The sequence below is a fragment of the Hetaerina americana genome, unplaced genomic scaffold, assembly GCF_022747635.1.
Source record: "Hetaerina americana unplaced genomic scaffold, ioHetAmer1.1.p SCAF_1, whole genome shotgun sequence".
NCBI classification, from domain to species: Eukaryota; Metazoa; Arthropoda; class Insecta; order Odonata; family Calopterygidae; genus Hetaerina; species Hetaerina americana.
Window position 1 is genome coordinate 60,247,855 of NW_027286069.1, and position 20,158 is coordinate 60,268,012.

Genomic DNA, 20,158 nt, shown 5'->3' on the forward strand with positions numbered 1-20,158 from the left:
CAAAGCTATTTGTTTCACTCGCAATGAAAGCATGATTCACGATCACGATCGGTGGACACGCCCCTAAAACCTCCAGTTGTTAGCTTCCCTCCATAGAATGGAAAAGCCCACTTTATGAGAGTGGAATCTCCTTTCCTCCAGAAGCGCTTCCTTAAACCCAGTTTCTCCGTCTGACTCGTCCTCTTTTCCCGTTTCATTCTTCTCATTTGATTTACAGGCGTTCAATAATTTATGCAAATTAAATGTGAAGTATTTGGCAGTCCTTGCAGAATAAATTATATTACGACTTTTTCATTAACGAGGGAACCAGGTAGCATTTAAAGAGGAATATTTTATTTAAGTTAATTAGTTGGATAATAATATATGCCCTCGGTCTGAAACCCAGCTTGAAAGAATTTGAGGTTCTGCAATTAAATATCAATTTCATCGTGTGACTGCTTAAGCTCGATCCCCTAATTCTTAATCTATTATATATTTGGGTCATTACTGCTTTCTTTCATGGGAATCTCATGAACTTTAAATGATTATTCCTAATTACATTGCATTGCTACAGACATGAGTGGGACTGTATTTCCATTTGAAAAGAAAGGATGGAAATACCATTGGTTTCTTAAATGATCATAATTACTTAAAAATAATTAATTATTGGTGAACAGAGGAGTAAATAAACACTCCAATACATTTTATTCTATGTGCATAATTCTTGGGCAAACATTAATTAAATTTATAGAAAGAAACTAAATTTTAAAGATTAAATTTAAGTATTGCGGCAAAATGGCTAAACTTGTTGTAACCAATATCATCTTTCGTATTTTACGAAGCAATTGCAAAACTGCGGTAAAAAATAACAGCTTGATACATATTTCACCGACTCCACTTTTTTTAATTTTCCTTTTTGTAATCATTAATTCATTTAGAACTTAGGATAAACCATATATTTATAACATAGAATCACCAATATGGTCATTTCATGTTATTTACCCATATTTTGAGTATGGAGGATAAATTTATTTTGGTGCCCCGGAGAAACCAAGTAGCCAAACGAAAACATTTTTCATCAATTAATTGATCCTCTTTCCCAGGAAAATTTATGTTTTTACATGATTCAGAGTATCAAAGTTATTTTTGTCCTATTATGATTTATACTCAAATCGCTAGTTAAAGTAAGAAAGAACATAATAGTAAGAAATTAAAATACCAAGTTCGCAGATAAGACGCACGTTAAGAATTATTAAACCCCATCGGTGTGAGATACTGCAAAAACATACTGACGATGTACCGCGAAATATTTCTCGCACTTCAATGGGGGTATTTATCGACTCACGTAGATGATGATTACAGAGTGTGTGACTCAGTTAATTTGACCCAGGATTTAAGTTTAACCTCATACACTTACCGTCGAATGCAGGCAGTCAGATTTTATTAAAGTACATTTTATAAAACTGACAAATGAAGAGCACAGCAGGGAAAGGAACTAAATGTTTGTTCCATTTGTTTTGATAGATTTCAAGGTGAGACCTGTTTTCAAACCTCATTCAAAATGCAAATTACAACGTCAAATTAACATTAGCCTTGATTGGCAATTTGAATTGCAATTATTAATAACGTCAGATGTTATTATTGACAAAGGGGAAATCTAGCGTGAGGAGAAACTTCCATAACCATGGAGAATAAAAACGTAATGGTTGGTACCATAAACGCCCGAAGAGAAAAGCAGTAAGCATACAAACAGTGGCTTGCATATTCATTAGAAATTAGAAACATGAATAAAAGATTTTTTTATGTAAATAATATGAAAGAATACACAAAATGTTACTCTGCAGTATTCTTTTTGCTGATGTCGAATGAGAAAAGGCTCAGTGGTACGTTAATAATAGATGAGTGATCTTTTTAGTACATAAAATTATCAAAAATAAGACCATTAGGTCTACGTCTGCTCTGACTCTTAACCCGTAATTTTTTTGCCTTCATCTCCAAAAAAACTCATTTAAAGAAATGGTCGATGACTCTGAATTCCATGTAGAACGTAGCATCAGGCATGCGCATGAAGTATTCATGCATAACAGAGTCAGGTGTTTTTAAGTGTTGGCTATGGTCGGCATACCAAGAAAAATGTGTACGTCCTCATCAATGCATCATAAAAGTATTACATTTGTCCAATTTATGTTTGTAAAATGAAATTTAGGAGTGCTACGGTTATTTTTAATTATTAAAATACTTAGATTAGATTAGTTGAAATAATAAAACTTCTAATTTTTATTTTAATAGTTTTCTTTTTCATGTTTTACTGCTCAAAAGGCAAATGTTGCCAGGAACGCTTATGCGAATCACTGCATTAACTATTTAGGAGAGTGAACCACAGCAGGAAATACAATGTTCCATTGAGTGAAAAATGATGAGAGGAAGTTGAGTATTCACAGTTTTGCTTTAATTGTGTTGGAGGAGGGTAACTTAAAATTAAACCATTGTGCTTGATTTGCTCCAAAGTGTTATCCAAAATCTGTGTGAACTATTTGTCTTTCTTTTCCTAAAATTCATCTTCATTCAAATTATGAGAATACTGTTGAACAGAAAGTAAAAGACCGAAGTTTCCTACAAACATCAGAAAGTTTTCCTCTGGAAGTTTAAGGGAAGGGAAGTCTAAGGGAAATATGATGTGGCAGCAATATGAAGATTGTTTTTCATTTCAGTTTTTATTAACTTTTGAATTAAGCCGCATATATTACTATATTAATAAAAACAATACAGTTCGGGGCTCTCTCTGGAAAACAATTTGCATTTCAACTCGTGTAGCACATGACCAGACATAAAAAAATGATTTCTATCAGAGGCAAAATTATTGTATTAAATAAAAATGTGAATTGTATATTTTATAGTTTATTTAATCAAATATTCATTTATTGTAATTTTTTATTTGAAAATAAAATAAGAGTTTGCAGAAAATGTAATATAATCGAATTTTGTAAGTTTTTATCATGATGTAATTGATGCATGATTGCATGATATTTAAAACTCACATTTTAATTCCAAAGAAACTGCGGGAGATGCCGCAACAGTAACTTTTAACGGAGTCACATTTTAATGTTTATTTTTAATTTCAAGCGTTTATAAAAAGTTGAGATTCTTTGTTGTAAAGAAAATGATAGTCCTACGACCATAACACTGTAAAAACACTTACGTACTGTTATTACATTCCCCTTCGAGTCGTCTGCTTGTCTTGCACTCTTTCTTCTCGGACGCCAAGCAACCCGCACGTTTTCTTCGAGAGAGAAGGATCATTTCATTGCTATGAAACACTAAAATTCTTGTTTTTCACTCATAAACCGAACCACTCTTTTATTGCTTCCTCCGTCTCATTTCTTTTACTGCAAATCTTACTCACCTTTTCCCCTCCTTGATAATACCTCACTTATTCTATAGTTCAGCGGTTTCAAAACCGCTATTTTTCTGTACCGTATTTCAAAAATAAAAATTCGCTTGCGCAACGAAAAGTTTTTTATATTCAAATCACGAAAAAACTACTAATGATGTTGAGGTCATCAGATACAGCGCAGCTTCTTTATTCTATGATAATGAGTTACTGAAAAGACTATGACAGTGCAGTTGCATAAAAGCACAGTACATATCTAAAACACATTTTAAGACAACTTTTTTGTCACAACAAGTTAAATATGTTCATATAAACTAGATGAAAAATATTTAATTATTGTTCGGTGGATAACCTCGTTATTCAATTTGATTTTAATAGAACAGAACAAATTATCTTCTCCTAACTTACTGAAAGAAGAATTTGTATTTTGTCTTCTTTGATATCGAAATTGGAAATCCCTATTCATTGATACTATATCGTGCAACACAAAATATTACTTGATACTCTATAACCGATGTTGAGTGTTTTGTGGTGTTTCTTAATTTTGTTATATTCCCAAATACAGTCCCCGAGCTTCATTTTAAAAGAAAGGTATTTCGATATGTGGGCCAAAGGGTCGACCCCATCAAGTGTCAAATTTTAGCCAGTTGAATTATTTTTCAGAAAACTAGGGAGTTAAATCTGGAAAATAATACGAGATTCATAATGGGAATGAAAGGTATTTTTTCAAATGATGGTGTCCACTTGCAACAAATTTTGCTCCCAAGGGGTGTTTTAGTTATTTCCTCGCTCTCGTAAAATAATTATAGAAGTGAAAATAAGATCCTATATTTCATTACTTCTTTGAAAATCTATGCCATTCTCTCTCCTTTCCCCAGTGGGGCACGCAACACCCTCGACTGTCCAGTCTTATAGTCTGTTTTTTAAGTATCAGTGCTTTAATGAACGTTTTCCTAGAGACTATCTTTTCGAAAACGTAATAAAATAGAATAGGTAGAATATGAGGCTACAAAAAATATTCAAAACCAGACGGAGCTTTGGTCGTAACCTTTAAGTATACGATTATATCACCAAACAGTCAAAACCATTGGTTATTATTTCAACATTAACCGTAGTCATTTACGCCATTATACTTAATATAAAATAAAATGCAATAACTTGTTACTTACTTATCCCTGTTTTAAATTTGAATAACGTACATACCTGTAGTGCTTAATAATGATACCAATTGTCATACAAAAATGAAAGCATGCATTGTCCCTCTTTTTCTTTATACGAGTTCGTTTCAACTTAAACATTGTACCCTGGCAAGGGAATAGTAAGAATATAGGCGTTGGAGTAGGCAACTGGAGTTGTCCGTTTGCTGAGTGTTCGATTCCGCCTAATAGGAGGTATTTCTGGAACTATCCCAATTCTCAATTCCAAAATGTAATGAGAAAAATTCAATTACTGGATACCGTCCACCCGGAGGGACCCTAAGTATCCCTGACCGTTCCACGTTGGCTTTCTGGGAACGCAAGGGATAATACTCCCCCTCTTTTCAACTATCCTCTCTTGTGCTCCATCCCTTTCTACCGAGACTATCCAACATTCGCGATTGTCATCATTTCGTGTTTTTTCCCCTTTCGTTATTCATATGTTATTTTACGATGGAATTTTCCCTTATTATGTTCAATATATTTATTACATTTATGGACCATTGCATCCTTCTAATATTATTTTCTTACGAATTAAGGTGACACGTGAACAGTCACAGTAAGAAAACTTATATAATCCTCTCTCGTTCATATATATATATATATATATATATATATATATATATATATATATATATATATATATATATATACTCATATATACAGAAACATATATAAGGAAAAGGGATAGGAACACGTATAAAGGACGAACACAATAGAGGTGGGGAAGGCGGAATCGAACAGATCACAAGAGTAAAAATATCTCCTCAACCGGGACTCGAACACCGGATCTTTCCACTTGCCGGGCGGATGCTCTTAACCACTTGAGCTATCGAGGATATGTAATTTACCCTGAGATCCGTGGGTCTTATATGTCGCCAAGCGCCCCGATTCTTTAGCCAAGAGATGGCGTCAGGGGGCTGTTTCACCCACCAAAGGAGAAATAGACAATACACAAGAGGAAAGGTCAGTGGTTAGAATTCATACAACATCATACAGGAAAAGAACAGTGCGTTTCGTGGCACGCATAGCCAGAAGAAAGAGATGAGCCACATTGGCCAAATACACATTCAAACACGAAATCCCGCCAAACGGCGAATAAATACTCATATATACAGAAACATATATAAGGAAAAGGGATAGGAACACGTATAAAGGACGAACACAATAGAGGTGGGGAAGGCGGAATCGAAAAAATAAATAGTAATAATAGTAAAAATATATTTTAATAGTAATTACATATCCTCGATAGCTCAAGTGGTTAAGAGCATCCGCCCGGCAAGTGGAAAGATCCGGTGTTCGAGTCCCGGTTGAGGAGATATTTTTACTCTTGTGATCTGTTCGATTCCGCCTTCCCCACCTCTATTGTGTTCGTCCTTTATACGTGTTCCTATCCCTTTTCCTTATATATGTTTCTGTATATATGAGTATTTATTCGCCGTTTGGCGGGATTTCGTGTTTGAATGTGTATTTGGCCAATGTGGCTCATCTCTTTCTTCTGGCTATGCGTGCCACGAAACGCACTGTTCTTTTCCTGAATGATGTTGTATGAATTCTAACCACTGACCTTTCCTCTTGTGTATTGTCTATTTCTCCTTTGGTGGGTGAAACAGCCCCCTGACGCCATCTCTTGGCTAAAGAATCGGGGCGCTTGGCGACATATAAGACCCACGGATCTCAGGGTAAATTACATATCCTCGATAGCTCAAGTGGTTAAGAGCATCCGCCCGGCAAGTGGAAAGATCCGGTGTTCGAGTCCCGGTTGAGGAGATATTTTTACTCTTGTGATCTGTTCGATTCCGCCTTCCCCACCTCTATTGTGTTCGTCCTTTATACGTGTTCCTATCTCTTTTCCTTATATATGTTTCTGTATATATGAGTATTTATTCGCCGTTTGGCGGGATTTCGTGTTTGAATGTGTGTATATATATATATATATATATATATACATATATATATTTTCATATATATATACACACACCCACATATGCATACATATATAAATACAAACGCCACACACGCGGAGCTGGATACTAAGGAGGACATATTGGAATGTATCAAAAAAGAGACATTAGAAGCCGCAAAAGAAACTACAGGCATTGGGAACTGTTAACTGTAAAAGAAGAAGGAAGCCATGGATTACGGACGAGATGATGAGAAAGATAGATGAGAGGACGAAGTGAAAGAATATAGACACATATTTTGGTGGAAGCAATAAAAAGAGTTAAATAATGAATTATAGCATAAAAGCTCACAACATCTTCCTTTTCTCGTTAGATTTTTCACTCGACATTTCTCAGTTTTACTACACTCCCCATCCACTCTTCAGCCCTCCCACCTCTCATGGTCTTCTTCCTTATAGCTTCATCCGACCGCACAAGGTTAGACTTCCGCGGTCATTCACCTAGCCGTTGTCACCCAGGTATTTCTCTCACCCGCGACTCTCGTCTGTATTATCTTAGCCGCACCGATAGGGGCAAGAATCTTCCTCCCCTCTCCATTCCCACGTGTGGTGTGATCTGTCGGTCGGCCGTCACGCGAGCCTCCCCAAGCATGTTGTTGTTATCGTCGTCAAAGTGTGTGGGCGGGCGGAAACGTGAGAGGATGTGAGGATAGGATAAGTGGGTGGGTTCGAAGTTTGCGGAGGGGGGGAGGGAAAAGGAGGCGTTGTGGAAAGAGTGGTAGGGGACTCGAGCGATGAATCCTCTGAGGACCGGACTCGAGGGGCGTGAGCTCTCGACCCACGCGCTATCTTCACCAATTGCCCCCACCAGGACGTATTAGATTGTGGGTGCCTTCGCTCCAAATAGTTTCGTTGTAGTTCGAGGAATCTATCGATTGCTTAAACAAAGGGGGATTGCCCCTCGAGAGATGCCTCTTAATTACCTGCGCAGAAGTTCAGGATCGATCCTAGCATGTCGAACGCCATAGCTTGGGGAACAAACTACAATATAATATCCCCTCCATTTTCCCCTAAACAAATAACCCCTCGTTATCGCCTTAAACCAAAGATTGATAATGACATGAATGAATGCCATTGATCTAGCTCTCGTAGTTAATAGTTGCTCAACGTATTTAAATTCATTTTGCAGAAACCTTTATCCTTAATCTTCCCGCAAGCTGTTCTTTTTATTTTTTAACTTAAAGGAGATAATTTTTCGTGAAAATTAAGTATATTCTATTGTATATTCATGTCTATATCTCCACTGGTCAACGACACATTTATTTAATTGCATTCCCATCCAGTTTTCTTAAGTAATGCATAGGTGAGGATTTTTTGTCAATGATGACTAATTTAGCAAATTATTCTTAGAAAAGTATGGGTAAGTAATAATTTGTCATCAGAAGATAATTAATTTTGAATAGGAACTATTCAGTAAATAAGTTTTATGAACTAATTAGGTCTATGAAACAATAAAGTTGTCATTTCGACTGAGATCCGACCGATGAGCGGTCCTTCAATAGTCAAAAAATATCTCAAATATGACATTTAATTATAAGCTTTAATTAGTATATTCGTTAATTTTATTTACAAAATATATGTTAACCCTTCACTTTTTAATTAAAATGTAATTGGCATTTCCGTGCGACTTCACTGTAAAACCATGTGATCAATTTCCACCATTCAATATTTCAAAAGTTTTGAACACAATTTTAACGTAAGAATCTGTCATTTTCTTGAGAAGCAAGACTAGGTATGTAGTTAATTTGTGAAACTTGCATAACTAATTTAATCCTTTGCATGTATGAAAAAAGTCTTGGGAAATAGAAAGTTACTGATCATTATTAAGCTATTCATATGATTTTTTCCTTCTCGTAATAAGAGAACAGTAAGAGATAGTGACGGATTTGAGAAGTTTATCCTTACCCTCCTTAACTTTATTTTAATAAACTTAAGAAAATTAATTACCTTTTTGGATATTCATTCATCTGTTGTAAGGTATTTTGTGAAGACCAAGAAAAATGTTAAATTCAGGACTAAGACTTATTGTTAATAATGTTATGTTGGGTTTATGAATAGTTACCAATGTTACTTCCTCAATAGTTATTAAATAAGCCATCAGAAAATTGAATGTTAGCATTAGCATAACATCTGTATTGTAGTGTGGAAATTCACGCTATAAACTTTCTCCCGGGAAATCCATCAACTAAAATGGAGGATAAATTAGTCAAATATTTTATGCACGCATAAAACCAACATATTTGGTGAACTATTAGAGCTATGATAAAAACATCATCAGAGTGATTAAATACTTCCAATTAAAAAATTAAATGCAAAAATAAAAAAGTCGGATATCGTTTTATCTATATCTATATAAATTGCAAGCTGCCTCTTTATTATTTAAATGGGGTAACAAATTTTGGTTCTGGCAGTCTAAATTTTCATTCATGATCTTCTCTATTGCTTTGAACATAGATTTTAGAAGGAAAACTTGTACTTGCACTGTTTTGTTCATTCTTTAAGTTCCTCTTTTTATAATATTGTTGCGTTTGAAATTTTCCCTTTTAAATTAAGAAGAATACCATGTGCAGAGTTATAAATTACATCCACTTCTACTCAAGTGTATTAACGCGATGACCTCAGCACATCACTTAATTATCGGAGATATTTCACCGTGATGATATCTTCAAGATATCGCAGAGCAGAGGAGAAGTAATGAATAACCTTGGTTCTACTTCAAAATGGGATTCGGAACCTTGTAATTATGAATTCCCAGTGTTGAACAATAAAGACACCAATCTGCTCGTACGTTAGTCCACAGGGAAGCGTTTTGAGGATTTATTGTGGGCAATTGCTACGTGTGGCTTCGTTTGTCATTAATGGCGTCCTATCTTTGTATAATGCGTTCAACTGGTGTCTCTAGAGGGGTTATCATTTTCCTCCTGATCCTGAAACGTTTTATACAATGGAAAACTATTTTAAATTCCGATTGAGTGGTTATAAGGCTCCTTTACAAGTTGACGTAGTATGTTTGCTAAAAAAAGCCTGCGAATCAATTCATTCGCGCCCGTAAGTTGTATTCTCAGCTAAATGAATCCGTTCTAATTTTAATTACAGGTTTTACTGGGATTTGTGCATGCTGCTTCTATTGGTGGCCAACCTCATTATCCTGCCTGTCGCCATCTCCTTTTTCAACGATGACCTCAGCACTCGATGGATAGCCTTCAACTGTCTCTCAGACACCATTTTCCTCATAGACATCGTCGTTAATTTTCGAACTGGTGAGCACATGTTTTTTATCATTTGTTGTAAGGTCTATTAATATATCTTAGCAATACCCTGTAAGTTATTACCATAGTTATACTTTCTTGTCAAAGGTATCTCTGTTATAATATTTAAATGTTGACTTATCTCATGTTAGTACACTAAATACGTAACAATAAATGAATGATTCAGTTTCAAGAATTAGTATTATCTGAGTTTAAGAATGACTCAATAGAGCAATTAAAAATATGAACACGTAAGGCAGGCCTAAAAAGATAAGAAAATTTCATGCGAGCCTGCTGACCTTTGAAATGGATATTTAGATTCCGTACGTTTGTTCAATGCTCAAGAATTGTAAGTATATTTTCTGCCAAAGCCCCTTAATGGAAAAAATATTGTTTTGTAATGGAAAACATGGGTTAAGGTTCCCTATGTGGGTATGAGATGGATTTCCCAATACATATATATATGTACCTATTTTCTGGTGGAGTGAGTTATTCTCTCTCTTAGACATTTTCCTATTATGTGATTCTAATTATTCTTTAGGGAGTAAGTTTGTTATTTAAGGTGCGATTTCCAAGCATAATATTACCTTTTCATTTTAATTTTCCCTTCAGTTCTTATATTTAAGAGTAAGGCCAGTGTGAATAAAGAATCTTTCGACATGTGCTGCCACATTTTTGACTTATTTTTCCCACGTCTTTATATACAGCACAATTGAGGGCATTGTATACATTTCTAGTTCATATTCATAACCACAATCTAAGGGTCAAGTCGATCTCTCTGTATATAATTTAACTAATATTAATAAGAGAGCTGTTCTCTGATGAATGGTCATTTAAAAAAATCATATATTTACACTTCTCCACATTTAATGCTCCATCTTAAATTAGTCTACTTTGGATGCAAACCACTTCTCCTGTCTATTTTTCCATTCATCAAAGGCATGCTGGAAGATATTTTGCCTGGGTCCTTAAAATGGTGTCGTTAGCCTTTCCCAATGCTTCTGATTATGGAAACTTCTTCCTGCAATGGTGCATCTACGCATTTAGGTACAGGGAACTACCACATTCGTTTAAGAAAAAAGGAAGATGAGAGACACACTTCAAATTGATTTTTACGAGATCGTCAGTAACATTATTTGCAATATGTGACCGTACATTACTATGGTGCAGCATTCAGACTGTCACCATTGTGACTATAATTTTCTTAGTTGAAGCCACCACTTAGATAATTTTTGACGATGGTAAAGTCGGAGTTTTCCACACAAAGATTTTCTGTTTTATATCAGCATAAAACTAATGTAGCCAAGTTTCATCTGCAGCAAGAACCTTTGAAAGAAACTCCTTATCTTCTTGAAACATCAATATCACCAACATACCTCCCCAGCCGAGAGTCTTGATTTCGTGCTATGAGCAGTCTCAGAACCCTCTGTGAACAAACACGCCTTATGTACAATTTTTTTGTTACCAATAAGCGGGTGGCACCCAATGACATTTTTTTATATTTCTGATATTGCTCTTAACTGGAGCACTTGGTCGTGTCTAAACATTTTATAGGGATAATATTCGACGGTCCCCTCCTACAACGGTAGCACTGTTGCTACTGTTTACTTCCATGAGACTGGTGCCCCTGGTCCAGCTTCCTTTGCCATTTATTGCCCTCCCCCTCCTTTAAAAATGTTGACCATATTCTAGCAGTGATATAGGGAAACAAATACCGTTCACAAAGCTTATATGATATTTAATAGACCTCGGTCGGCCATCTGTTCAGATAAAAACAAACTTTTATTGTATCATCGTGCGCTACCTCCATCGTTGCCGTAGGCGAAAATAAACATGTTCACTCTTGCAACGGCTTACGCTGAAGAAATACAGAAGTCAAATCAGTAAACGTGTAGAACATTTGGATTGTTTATTAGTCTAAAAATATAATATTTAAGTACTTTTTCAACAATTAGTAATTTGATTTAAATAATTGGCTATCACTCATTAGTGAACAGTTTTCGTAGTTATTAGAATGACATTATTAGAAAGCGACTCCTTCGTAATTATACATAAACTTCAGTTAATATTTCAGAAAAATAAAATATTTCCTTCCAAAAGTATTTTAAATTTTTTCTTTCATTTTTAACCTTTGATCACAGAATATTAAATTAGTATAATAAGTATATATTCGATTACTGGTGTTTCAATAATTCACTAATTATTTTTCATATTTCATTTACATGATCATAAAAAATAAGCCCTAGATGGCATATGTAATTTCTTTAGCTTATCAGTTTAGTTTTAACCGATTTTTCTGCCAAATATCTAAGCTGGTGTAGATATTGTTTCACATTATTTATGTCAAAGTAAAGGCACTTGTTTCAATGGGCCTTTGGGAAGTTTAATCGACATTTCTGTGATTTACACAACGTAACTGAGTGAGGCCTAAAATTTTAATTATTTTAAATATGTGTATATATATACATATACCTACATATATTATGTATACATATACAGGAATATATAATGTGTATAAATATAAGAGTATTTCTTCCGTAAAAATATTTCTTGTTTAATTCAGAAATTATTTTTTTTGTTATATATATTATCTCCGTCTTAAATTATGTAAAATTTGAAATGTAATAGATGGTTAAGTTTTAACAAATTCTTAAATATTTAACGTAAAACTTTTCTGATAGCTTGGTAATTGTTTTTGCATTAAGGATCAAAAGATAGCATATTTAAAAAAAAGAATGTAACTTCCCTAATATAGTCAAGTAGATAATAACTACCCTCCAGTTGTCAGATCACATGTAAGTATTGTTCCATTGAATAAACATAATTTTTTCAAATCCTGTGCGTCTATCTCATATATTTTGTTTGCTTACTCATCCGGATTTATATGATCATTGACACATTAAAGTAAAACAAATTTTTATTTTATTATGTTTGATCAACCAACACTATAAAAGTATTGCGTGATCGATATTAAATTTTATCATACTAAACTTTAAGGGAATTACTTTTAGGCGATAATAAAGTTTAAATGTGCTTTCTACTGAATATATGTTTGGAATTTGAATGCAATTTACATTCAATTTCATTAAATTCCATCAAAAATATCTGTTTATTTTGTAAGTGAAATACAAAAACTTTCTTTACGTATATGCATATCCTTTATGGAATGGGATATGCGGTTTTCATCCCTTATGCTGGAGAGTATGGACTCACTAATTTTTTTACACTGAAACGTAATTTTTGTAAGAGTTCAGGTATTTTTCATTGACTGGTATGATATAACTACTTGATAGGAAATTAAAACCTGAGATGTAAATTACTTTTTAGATCTGTAAATTTTCTTTAATCAAGCACATTATTTAATTAAGCATTTTAAATATTTATAAATACTCTCAAAACAGCACTTGTAAATTTGATTGTTTTTTTTTAATTTTTTAAGAAATTAAATTGAATTTACAATTGTATTAAATAATTATAAATTTGATTATATTATGAAAATTATTTTGAAATTATTTTACGCAAAACTTACTTCTTTATTCCCACTTGAATAAACCGACGTCCTTTTCAGTTCTATGCAAATATAAAATTTGTGTTATTACGGAATAAATTACAAAATGTTTTCTTGAACTTAGTGGCAATAATTATATGTATAGCGTGAATTGAAAATATTCAAAATATTCAAAATATTCTGGCTCAATCTACATTAAACTGAAATCTTGAGAACTTTGATTGTTGAATATTCCCAGATGAAATTCATGGGTGTTTTAACACGATTGCAATGTTTTTGCCATAGCATTCACCATTAGGGGATATCTTGTTTGCTAATATTCTCCACAGACTAGCATAACGCCTTCACTTTGCAGGCTCATATCCTTCGGGCTAACAAAAGTTCGTTAAAATAAGATGCAAATAAAATCAAACAAATCAAGTTTGGATACGCTCGCTTCATTCTATTTTGGTATTATCTCTCCATTTTATCCCGCTTAAGCCGCCCTCGTTGATCCCTCTTCTTCATAATCTCATTAATCCATCTCCGGCCGTCGGTCTTGATTTTTTATGACCCAAATTGTGAGGAGTATTATCAATTGAGTGAGATAGATCAGAGTAAATTTATGTTTACTAAATTGTTGGGATTTTCAATCAGACATTAGAGAAAATATATATTTTTATGCTGTTAATTCATATACTACAGAATTATTCTGAGCATGGACGTCGCATCAGTTGCATTAAAAGAATTGTAATTACGTTATTGAATCGCAATGTTACGCTTACTGTTTCTTAACCTATGATGTCCTCATGAGATTCCTGTCATATTAGTCGGATATTTTTCCTAAATAGCCTGTTAAAAAGTGTAGATCTATTTTCATTTGAAATGATAAATGACCCTGAGATTTCTCATCATTAATAATGCACTCATACTGTTCCGACGCTCGTTTAAAGGTCTCCAGCGACTTCCAATGTTATGGATATAATTCTCATATTGGATTGCAAAGAAACAGAAGAGTTCTATAGTGTACTCACTTTAGTAGCGCAATTGTTTTGTCGTTACTTTAAACTTCTTCGCAACTCCTGTGCATACTTATTTATATATATATATATACATACATACTATATGTATATATACATATATATATATATATATATGTATATATATATATATATATATATATATATATATATATATACATATATATATATATATATATATATATATATATGTATATATATATACATATATATATATATGTATATAGTCAAAGAAATATAATATATATATATATATAATATTTCTTTGACTTCTTGGGGAACTGCTTTTTTCCTTGGACATTTTTTCTTACATAGTCTATACTTGTACTGCCTTTTAATGATATGCCTCTGCATAATTTCCGTGATAAAAACCTCATTCGCTTATTCCTCAAATCTCTTTCAGATTTCCATTGTCACTCAAGTGTATAAAAATGTTTAAATGCATATTAGCAACCGTCTCTTATCGATGGAAGCGTCTTAGGTATCTCGAATGTCAGAAATGTTACGTGAATTTAGAGGGAATAATTATACACGTAGATTTTTGCAGAGTTAACAATTGATATTGGTTACTTTCGGAAATGGCTGCGTCGTCATTAGGGCATTTTGGTCAAAATTTCGCGTCCACTGAAGGTCACCTTATTAGTAGCGATGAGTCCTAAGAGTCTCAAAGAGAGAAGAATAAAAACCTGTTTGAGAGACCTGTCCACGAGGACCTTATTCCGTATTTCTCTTTGTTTGTAACGTCCCCAGACCTAGTTCCTCCAATGGCCTCGACACAATCTTTTCATTATATTTCATTTCACTGGTAAAATATGGTAGATACGAAGAATCCTCTTCAATTTTTATTAAGTTCCTTAATTACAGATTTTTATCTTTTGGTCCTAAACACTTAAACTGTGTTCCATATGTGACAAATCAACGTGGAAAACACCAATTATTATTACATTTAATACAATCAGTTTAACGTATGTACCCAAGTTTCTAAGATCTCACCCACATATATTTTTCTAACACTAAGCGGCAGAATGAATAAACGTTTAAAACTGACTTTTAAGTGCGAGAAAGTTGATGGTTACTCCATTCATTTCTGTTTTATTCCCATAATGCTCTCTTTTACACGAAATTTTATTCAAAATTTATTTATCAAATCACTTCCGTTGGATATTGAAAATGTTTGGCCTGAATCCAGGGCTATGAATGAAATGAAAATGAATGAAGAACTAGTTCAAACCTTGGAGGTAAAATTTCGGCTATATTGGACGAACGGAGTGAGGCACATAATGTTTAGTTTCGATAGGTTATTTTACTCGTCTAAAATATCCCCTTTACCCTATCGTTCTTATCCCTTCTGTTACTGGCGTTCTGTTCACGCCAATTTTTTCTCCATCGCGCAATTACTTGAGGAGAGCTTTTGACGCAATAGCCGCCATTCCGAAGTGAACTTTCCATTTCCTATTAGCACTAAATACATCCATACGGTGTTTCCGTTTTGATAGACAGGGTAAGCTTATTGGAGCGGTAATCACAAGAGTTGCATCATGCATGCATCAAGAAAGGCGAATCCACGTCCGAGCCCTTAACCCTCCCCCTTCCTCTTTGTATATCTCGCTGCAGAAAATCCGGTCGAAATTGGTATTTTGAGCTCACAAATTCCATCAATTTTTGAAGCGGTCGCGGTTGCCACCGATGACGTCATCACTGCGATTACCTGAGAGGGTTGAAATCTATCAAGCGAATGTATGCGGGTTCCGAAGCCATGCTTCCTACTGTGTAGCATGGTAGCCTCTCGTTCCATGCCTTCTTCCTACATTTTCATTATTAGATCCAATAATTGAATATTGTACAAGTCCGACGTACCCTGAATTTATTATTTGTACGCATAACTTAAGTTTACGATGATCAGATCAGGACTAGCGGATTCCACCCACTGCTGTGGTCATTTATTTAATCATCATTTAGAAAGAATTTAGAGGTGGATAGTGTTTGAATAAATGGAGAAAATTTAAAAGGAAACTTCACTGCATCCCATTATTGTTGATATTTTCTTACAATTTAAAGTTTACTAGTGGACATTTTACTAGGTGAATGTACGGTTAGCTAAAGGTTTAACGCCCGGTTTTCCTGATACTTAACTATTCCTTGCGCTATGTTCGTTGAATTCTTTTTTTACAGTATTCTGGGCTTACCCTTTGTTCTTGAGTGATTCCTGGGAGATTATTTCTGTCACATAAGATTTATTGATAATCTTGCTATTCAATGGTGGAATGCGTAACTTGGTGGGACTCCTTCATAATGCGTGGAAAAGGCAACACTCGGCTATTTTACAAAAAGCTTTCTGGAATGAAAAATGTTTTGTGTGTAATACCAGCGTGTTACCTTTTGTGTGAGTCTTGCTATTGGCAGATAGAGAGTTGAAAATCATGTTTTCAAGTTGAACAAAATGACGTGTCATATCGGAGGTGCAGGTATTGCTTCCGAGGTGGCGGCACCCAATTTGCAGGATCGCTGTCATGTTCGTCCAGCTACGACAACTGCATACATCCCTAATGTTGTGTTTCCGTACCCTTGAGCGTGCATTAAAAATTTTTTTCATCGTTTTCAAGTTATTTGCATAATTTCTCTTCCCCCTCACTCCCCCTCTACCCTTCCTAGAGATGGATTCCGCAACGCCCGAGTTCCTCAACCCCCCCTTATCCCGCCCCTCCATAGCCCCGTTTCACCCCACCTCCGAAACAGCCCAATCTATACACCCACACTTGTCCCTTCCCACGCCACCCAGCACAGAGACCTCCCTCCTTCCCCCCTTTTCCACGCTCCTCCCTCATCCCCACTCCTCCCTTTGCCCTCTAATCCCCAAACCCTCCCCTCGGCCCCACCACCTCGGGAAAACCCCCTTTCTCCAAAAATGCATCCTCCCGGTCGATAGTCTCTAGGAATCCACCACCTACGTAACGTGGCAAACCTCCCTCCCTTCCCCTTCTCGTCCCTCTAACCCTCCCCTACTCATCCCTAACGCCGCACCTCCGCATTCCTCTATCCGACGCCCTCCCTCCCGCTTTCCATTCACCTCCGTCGTCCGCCTTTCCCACCCTCTCGTTCCTTCCTTTGCTCCCCTCATACTCCCACACTTCCGAATTTTAACTTCCCCCATCCCACCCCGCCCCGTCCTATGTCGTTCCTACCCCAAAATCCCCCCCCTCGGCCTGGCCTCCCAACTCGCCCCCCTCATCCCCACCCCGGCCCGTCCGTAGCATACAATTCTCCCTTACAGCCGTCGCCACCCTAACAAATTTTGCTCTAAAACCTCGGGAATAAAAATACATCAAGTTTTTACCCCAGGAGTTTTTAGAGAATGGTTGATTCCAGGAAAAACTACCTTCCTTTTCTTCTCCCCTTCATTTGCTCCCACCACTCCACACCTTTCCCGTGCCTTTGGGGAGAACTTATAGAGCAGATATCACAGCAAAATATTTGGTAAGTTTTGCGTTTGACGTGGACCATATATTCTACAATATTTTTACAATATTCTTCAGACCTGAAATGGTTTCTTGTTTGGAAAGACGAGGACAAGAATTCCTCGGGTTAAGTCATAACTTAAGGTTACACGTTTTTCTTACATTTTTTTTCAAATATAGGTATTTTTGCCTGAATGCACATATTCAACATAATTTTTATTGCCTTTAACGTTTTCCTAGTCTCGCTGATTACCTGTGTATTCAAATGCAACAACGAGTCTTTGATTTCTCTCGGATCTCTAGCGTGTCTCTACAGAAATATTAATCTGAATGACCGCCAAACGAAAAGAAGGCAATTCCACGTTATTGGTTTAGCATATTTACATTGGCGCGTTGATCATGTCATTCCAAACAAACACGCGCTTTTCTTGACTACTCAGTACCTTCTCCTTCTTCAAATATTTGTATCTTAAGTATTATTCATTAAGATCATTCATTCATAAGATCATTTATATTTTATAGGGGAAAACCATTCCTTGTGCAATTTTTTCATTCGACTTTGTGTTTCATTTGACAATTTTCAATTATAAACCTCAAAGTTTTTATTCATTCATCCATCGATCTAAAGAAAATACAGAAAAAATTGTAATATTATGTAAATTAATAAGGTTCAGCCAAATTCAGCCCATTTGGGCCATCAGCAGAAAGATATGCTGCACGCACCCATTCCTTTTTAGTTCCCTCGACATGTCTCAGTGAATCTCCAGTGATATTTTTTTGATCAAACATATCAGAGGTAATTCAGGTATTACTCATCATTTTTACCTAATTTATTAGAATATATGGCGTAAAATACTTGCTCTCATGTCATCCGAGACTGAAATTCTAATACACTTTTAAAAACGGAGGACGTTTTCTTTGCAAATGACCTCCGCTAAATGTATAGCCTTAAGTATTGCAATAATGATTCGACCGAATCATTCTAAGCACAAGATTCATACGTCTTTACTTTCGTTTAATTAAATCCCATGTTTCATTGAAATTATTTGAAATCCCTGCACCTTTTGTCTTTTCCATATTCGCATATATCCCTTTTCACAATCTCGTAAGTGCGTTCTTCTTATTAGAATCACTAGACCGACTGCATTAGTCCCTTTGGCCGTGGTCGAACTATGGAATGAGCAAAAAATGGAGGAACACCTTGGCCACTTTCTGGTTAACATTCAAACACGCTACCTTTTGGCCTTGCAGGTGAGTGTATTTCGGGGTTTCTCTCTCCACGTTACATATTCTCAGAGTTTCCATAAGTTCAATTAGTGATTCTCTCTCGCGCCCTAAATTGAATTCAGCTGCTATACCTGGACCGACGAAACGGTGTTTACTTCTCACACATGTCCACGTAAAAGGCATTTCTAAATTTCATTTGTATTAACTCGTTTAGTTGAATCTAATTTTACATCACATGCCATTGTGTATGGAAACAAAACCCTTCACATTTTTAGAACAATTATATTGAAATATTACAACTGTAATTATGTATCAATTTTTTTCCTATTTTACTACGAATTTAGGAGTAAGTAAAATAGTTTCTTTTGACTGTTGGTCTTCTTTCAATTTCCCGCGCATGTGCGGACTTTTTCATTTTAAATCCCCGAGATTTGTTCGAACGTGAATTTATTCGGTTAAATATTAATGTAAGATTTTGAGCCGCATTAACTTGTAGTTTCTTTTTTTTTGGCCAACTATCTCCCCGAAAGTGGCATGAAAAACTCGACTTTTCCTTTAAATTCTCACCGCATCCGAAAATTCAACATTTCCGCCCGTGCACACCAGTTCTCCTAAAACTCTTACGCGGTAATTTTCCGGAGTGGCGTAGCGTGCTGTGCTTTCTCTGGAGCAAAACATCATTTATTCCATTGCAAACTCTATTTTTCGAGCTCCACCTTCTTCCACAGCCACTGGATCTTGAAGTTTTTCGACATTTTTTATGGCAATGAGTTGAAAATTTTCTGAGTTCTGAAAAAAATCATTTGAGGGGTTTTTGAGGCTTTGCAATTTTGGCATTTGCAGAAGTGACGGGACGTACAACCGCTCACCTATTATAAGTAGATCAACATTTTTTTCATATCAACTACGATTCCAGTCAATCTTATCTTTCTATTGCATTTTAATTACTGCCTAACTTCGGTGTCTTTTAGCGTGTTGGAGCGTTTATTGGTTTTTCATGAGCCTCATTATTGGTTTTCCCGCTCCTATTCGACCAACAGTTTTCTTTATCTTTTAAAAGTGCATTGCTATAACGGCGCATCAAATTTTGTTATTTTTAAAACCATATTTTTTTCTTACCTCTTATAAGTCAGATGTATCAGAGTAAGAAACAAAAATAATTAAATTCCCTT

The 20,158-nt window shown here is 35.3% G+C and overlaps 1 protein-coding gene across 5 annotated transcripts in view; it reads left to right on the top strand.

Moving 5' to 3' along the window:
• The window catches only part of Ih (hyperpolarization activated cyclic nucleotide gated potassium channel Ih), a 375,624-nt gene that overhangs the window by 179,873 nt on the left and 175,593 nt on the right, over window positions 1-20,158 (top strand). For all 5 annotated transcript variants that reach the window (XM_071590323.1, XM_071590290.1, XM_071590315.1 and 2 more), the window contains exon 2: window positions 9,626-9,789. In XM_071590323.1, coding sequence (XP_071446424.1) covers window positions 9,626-9,789 — 164 coding nt within the window. The remainder of the gene's footprint in view (window positions 1-9,625; window positions 9,790-20,158) is intronic.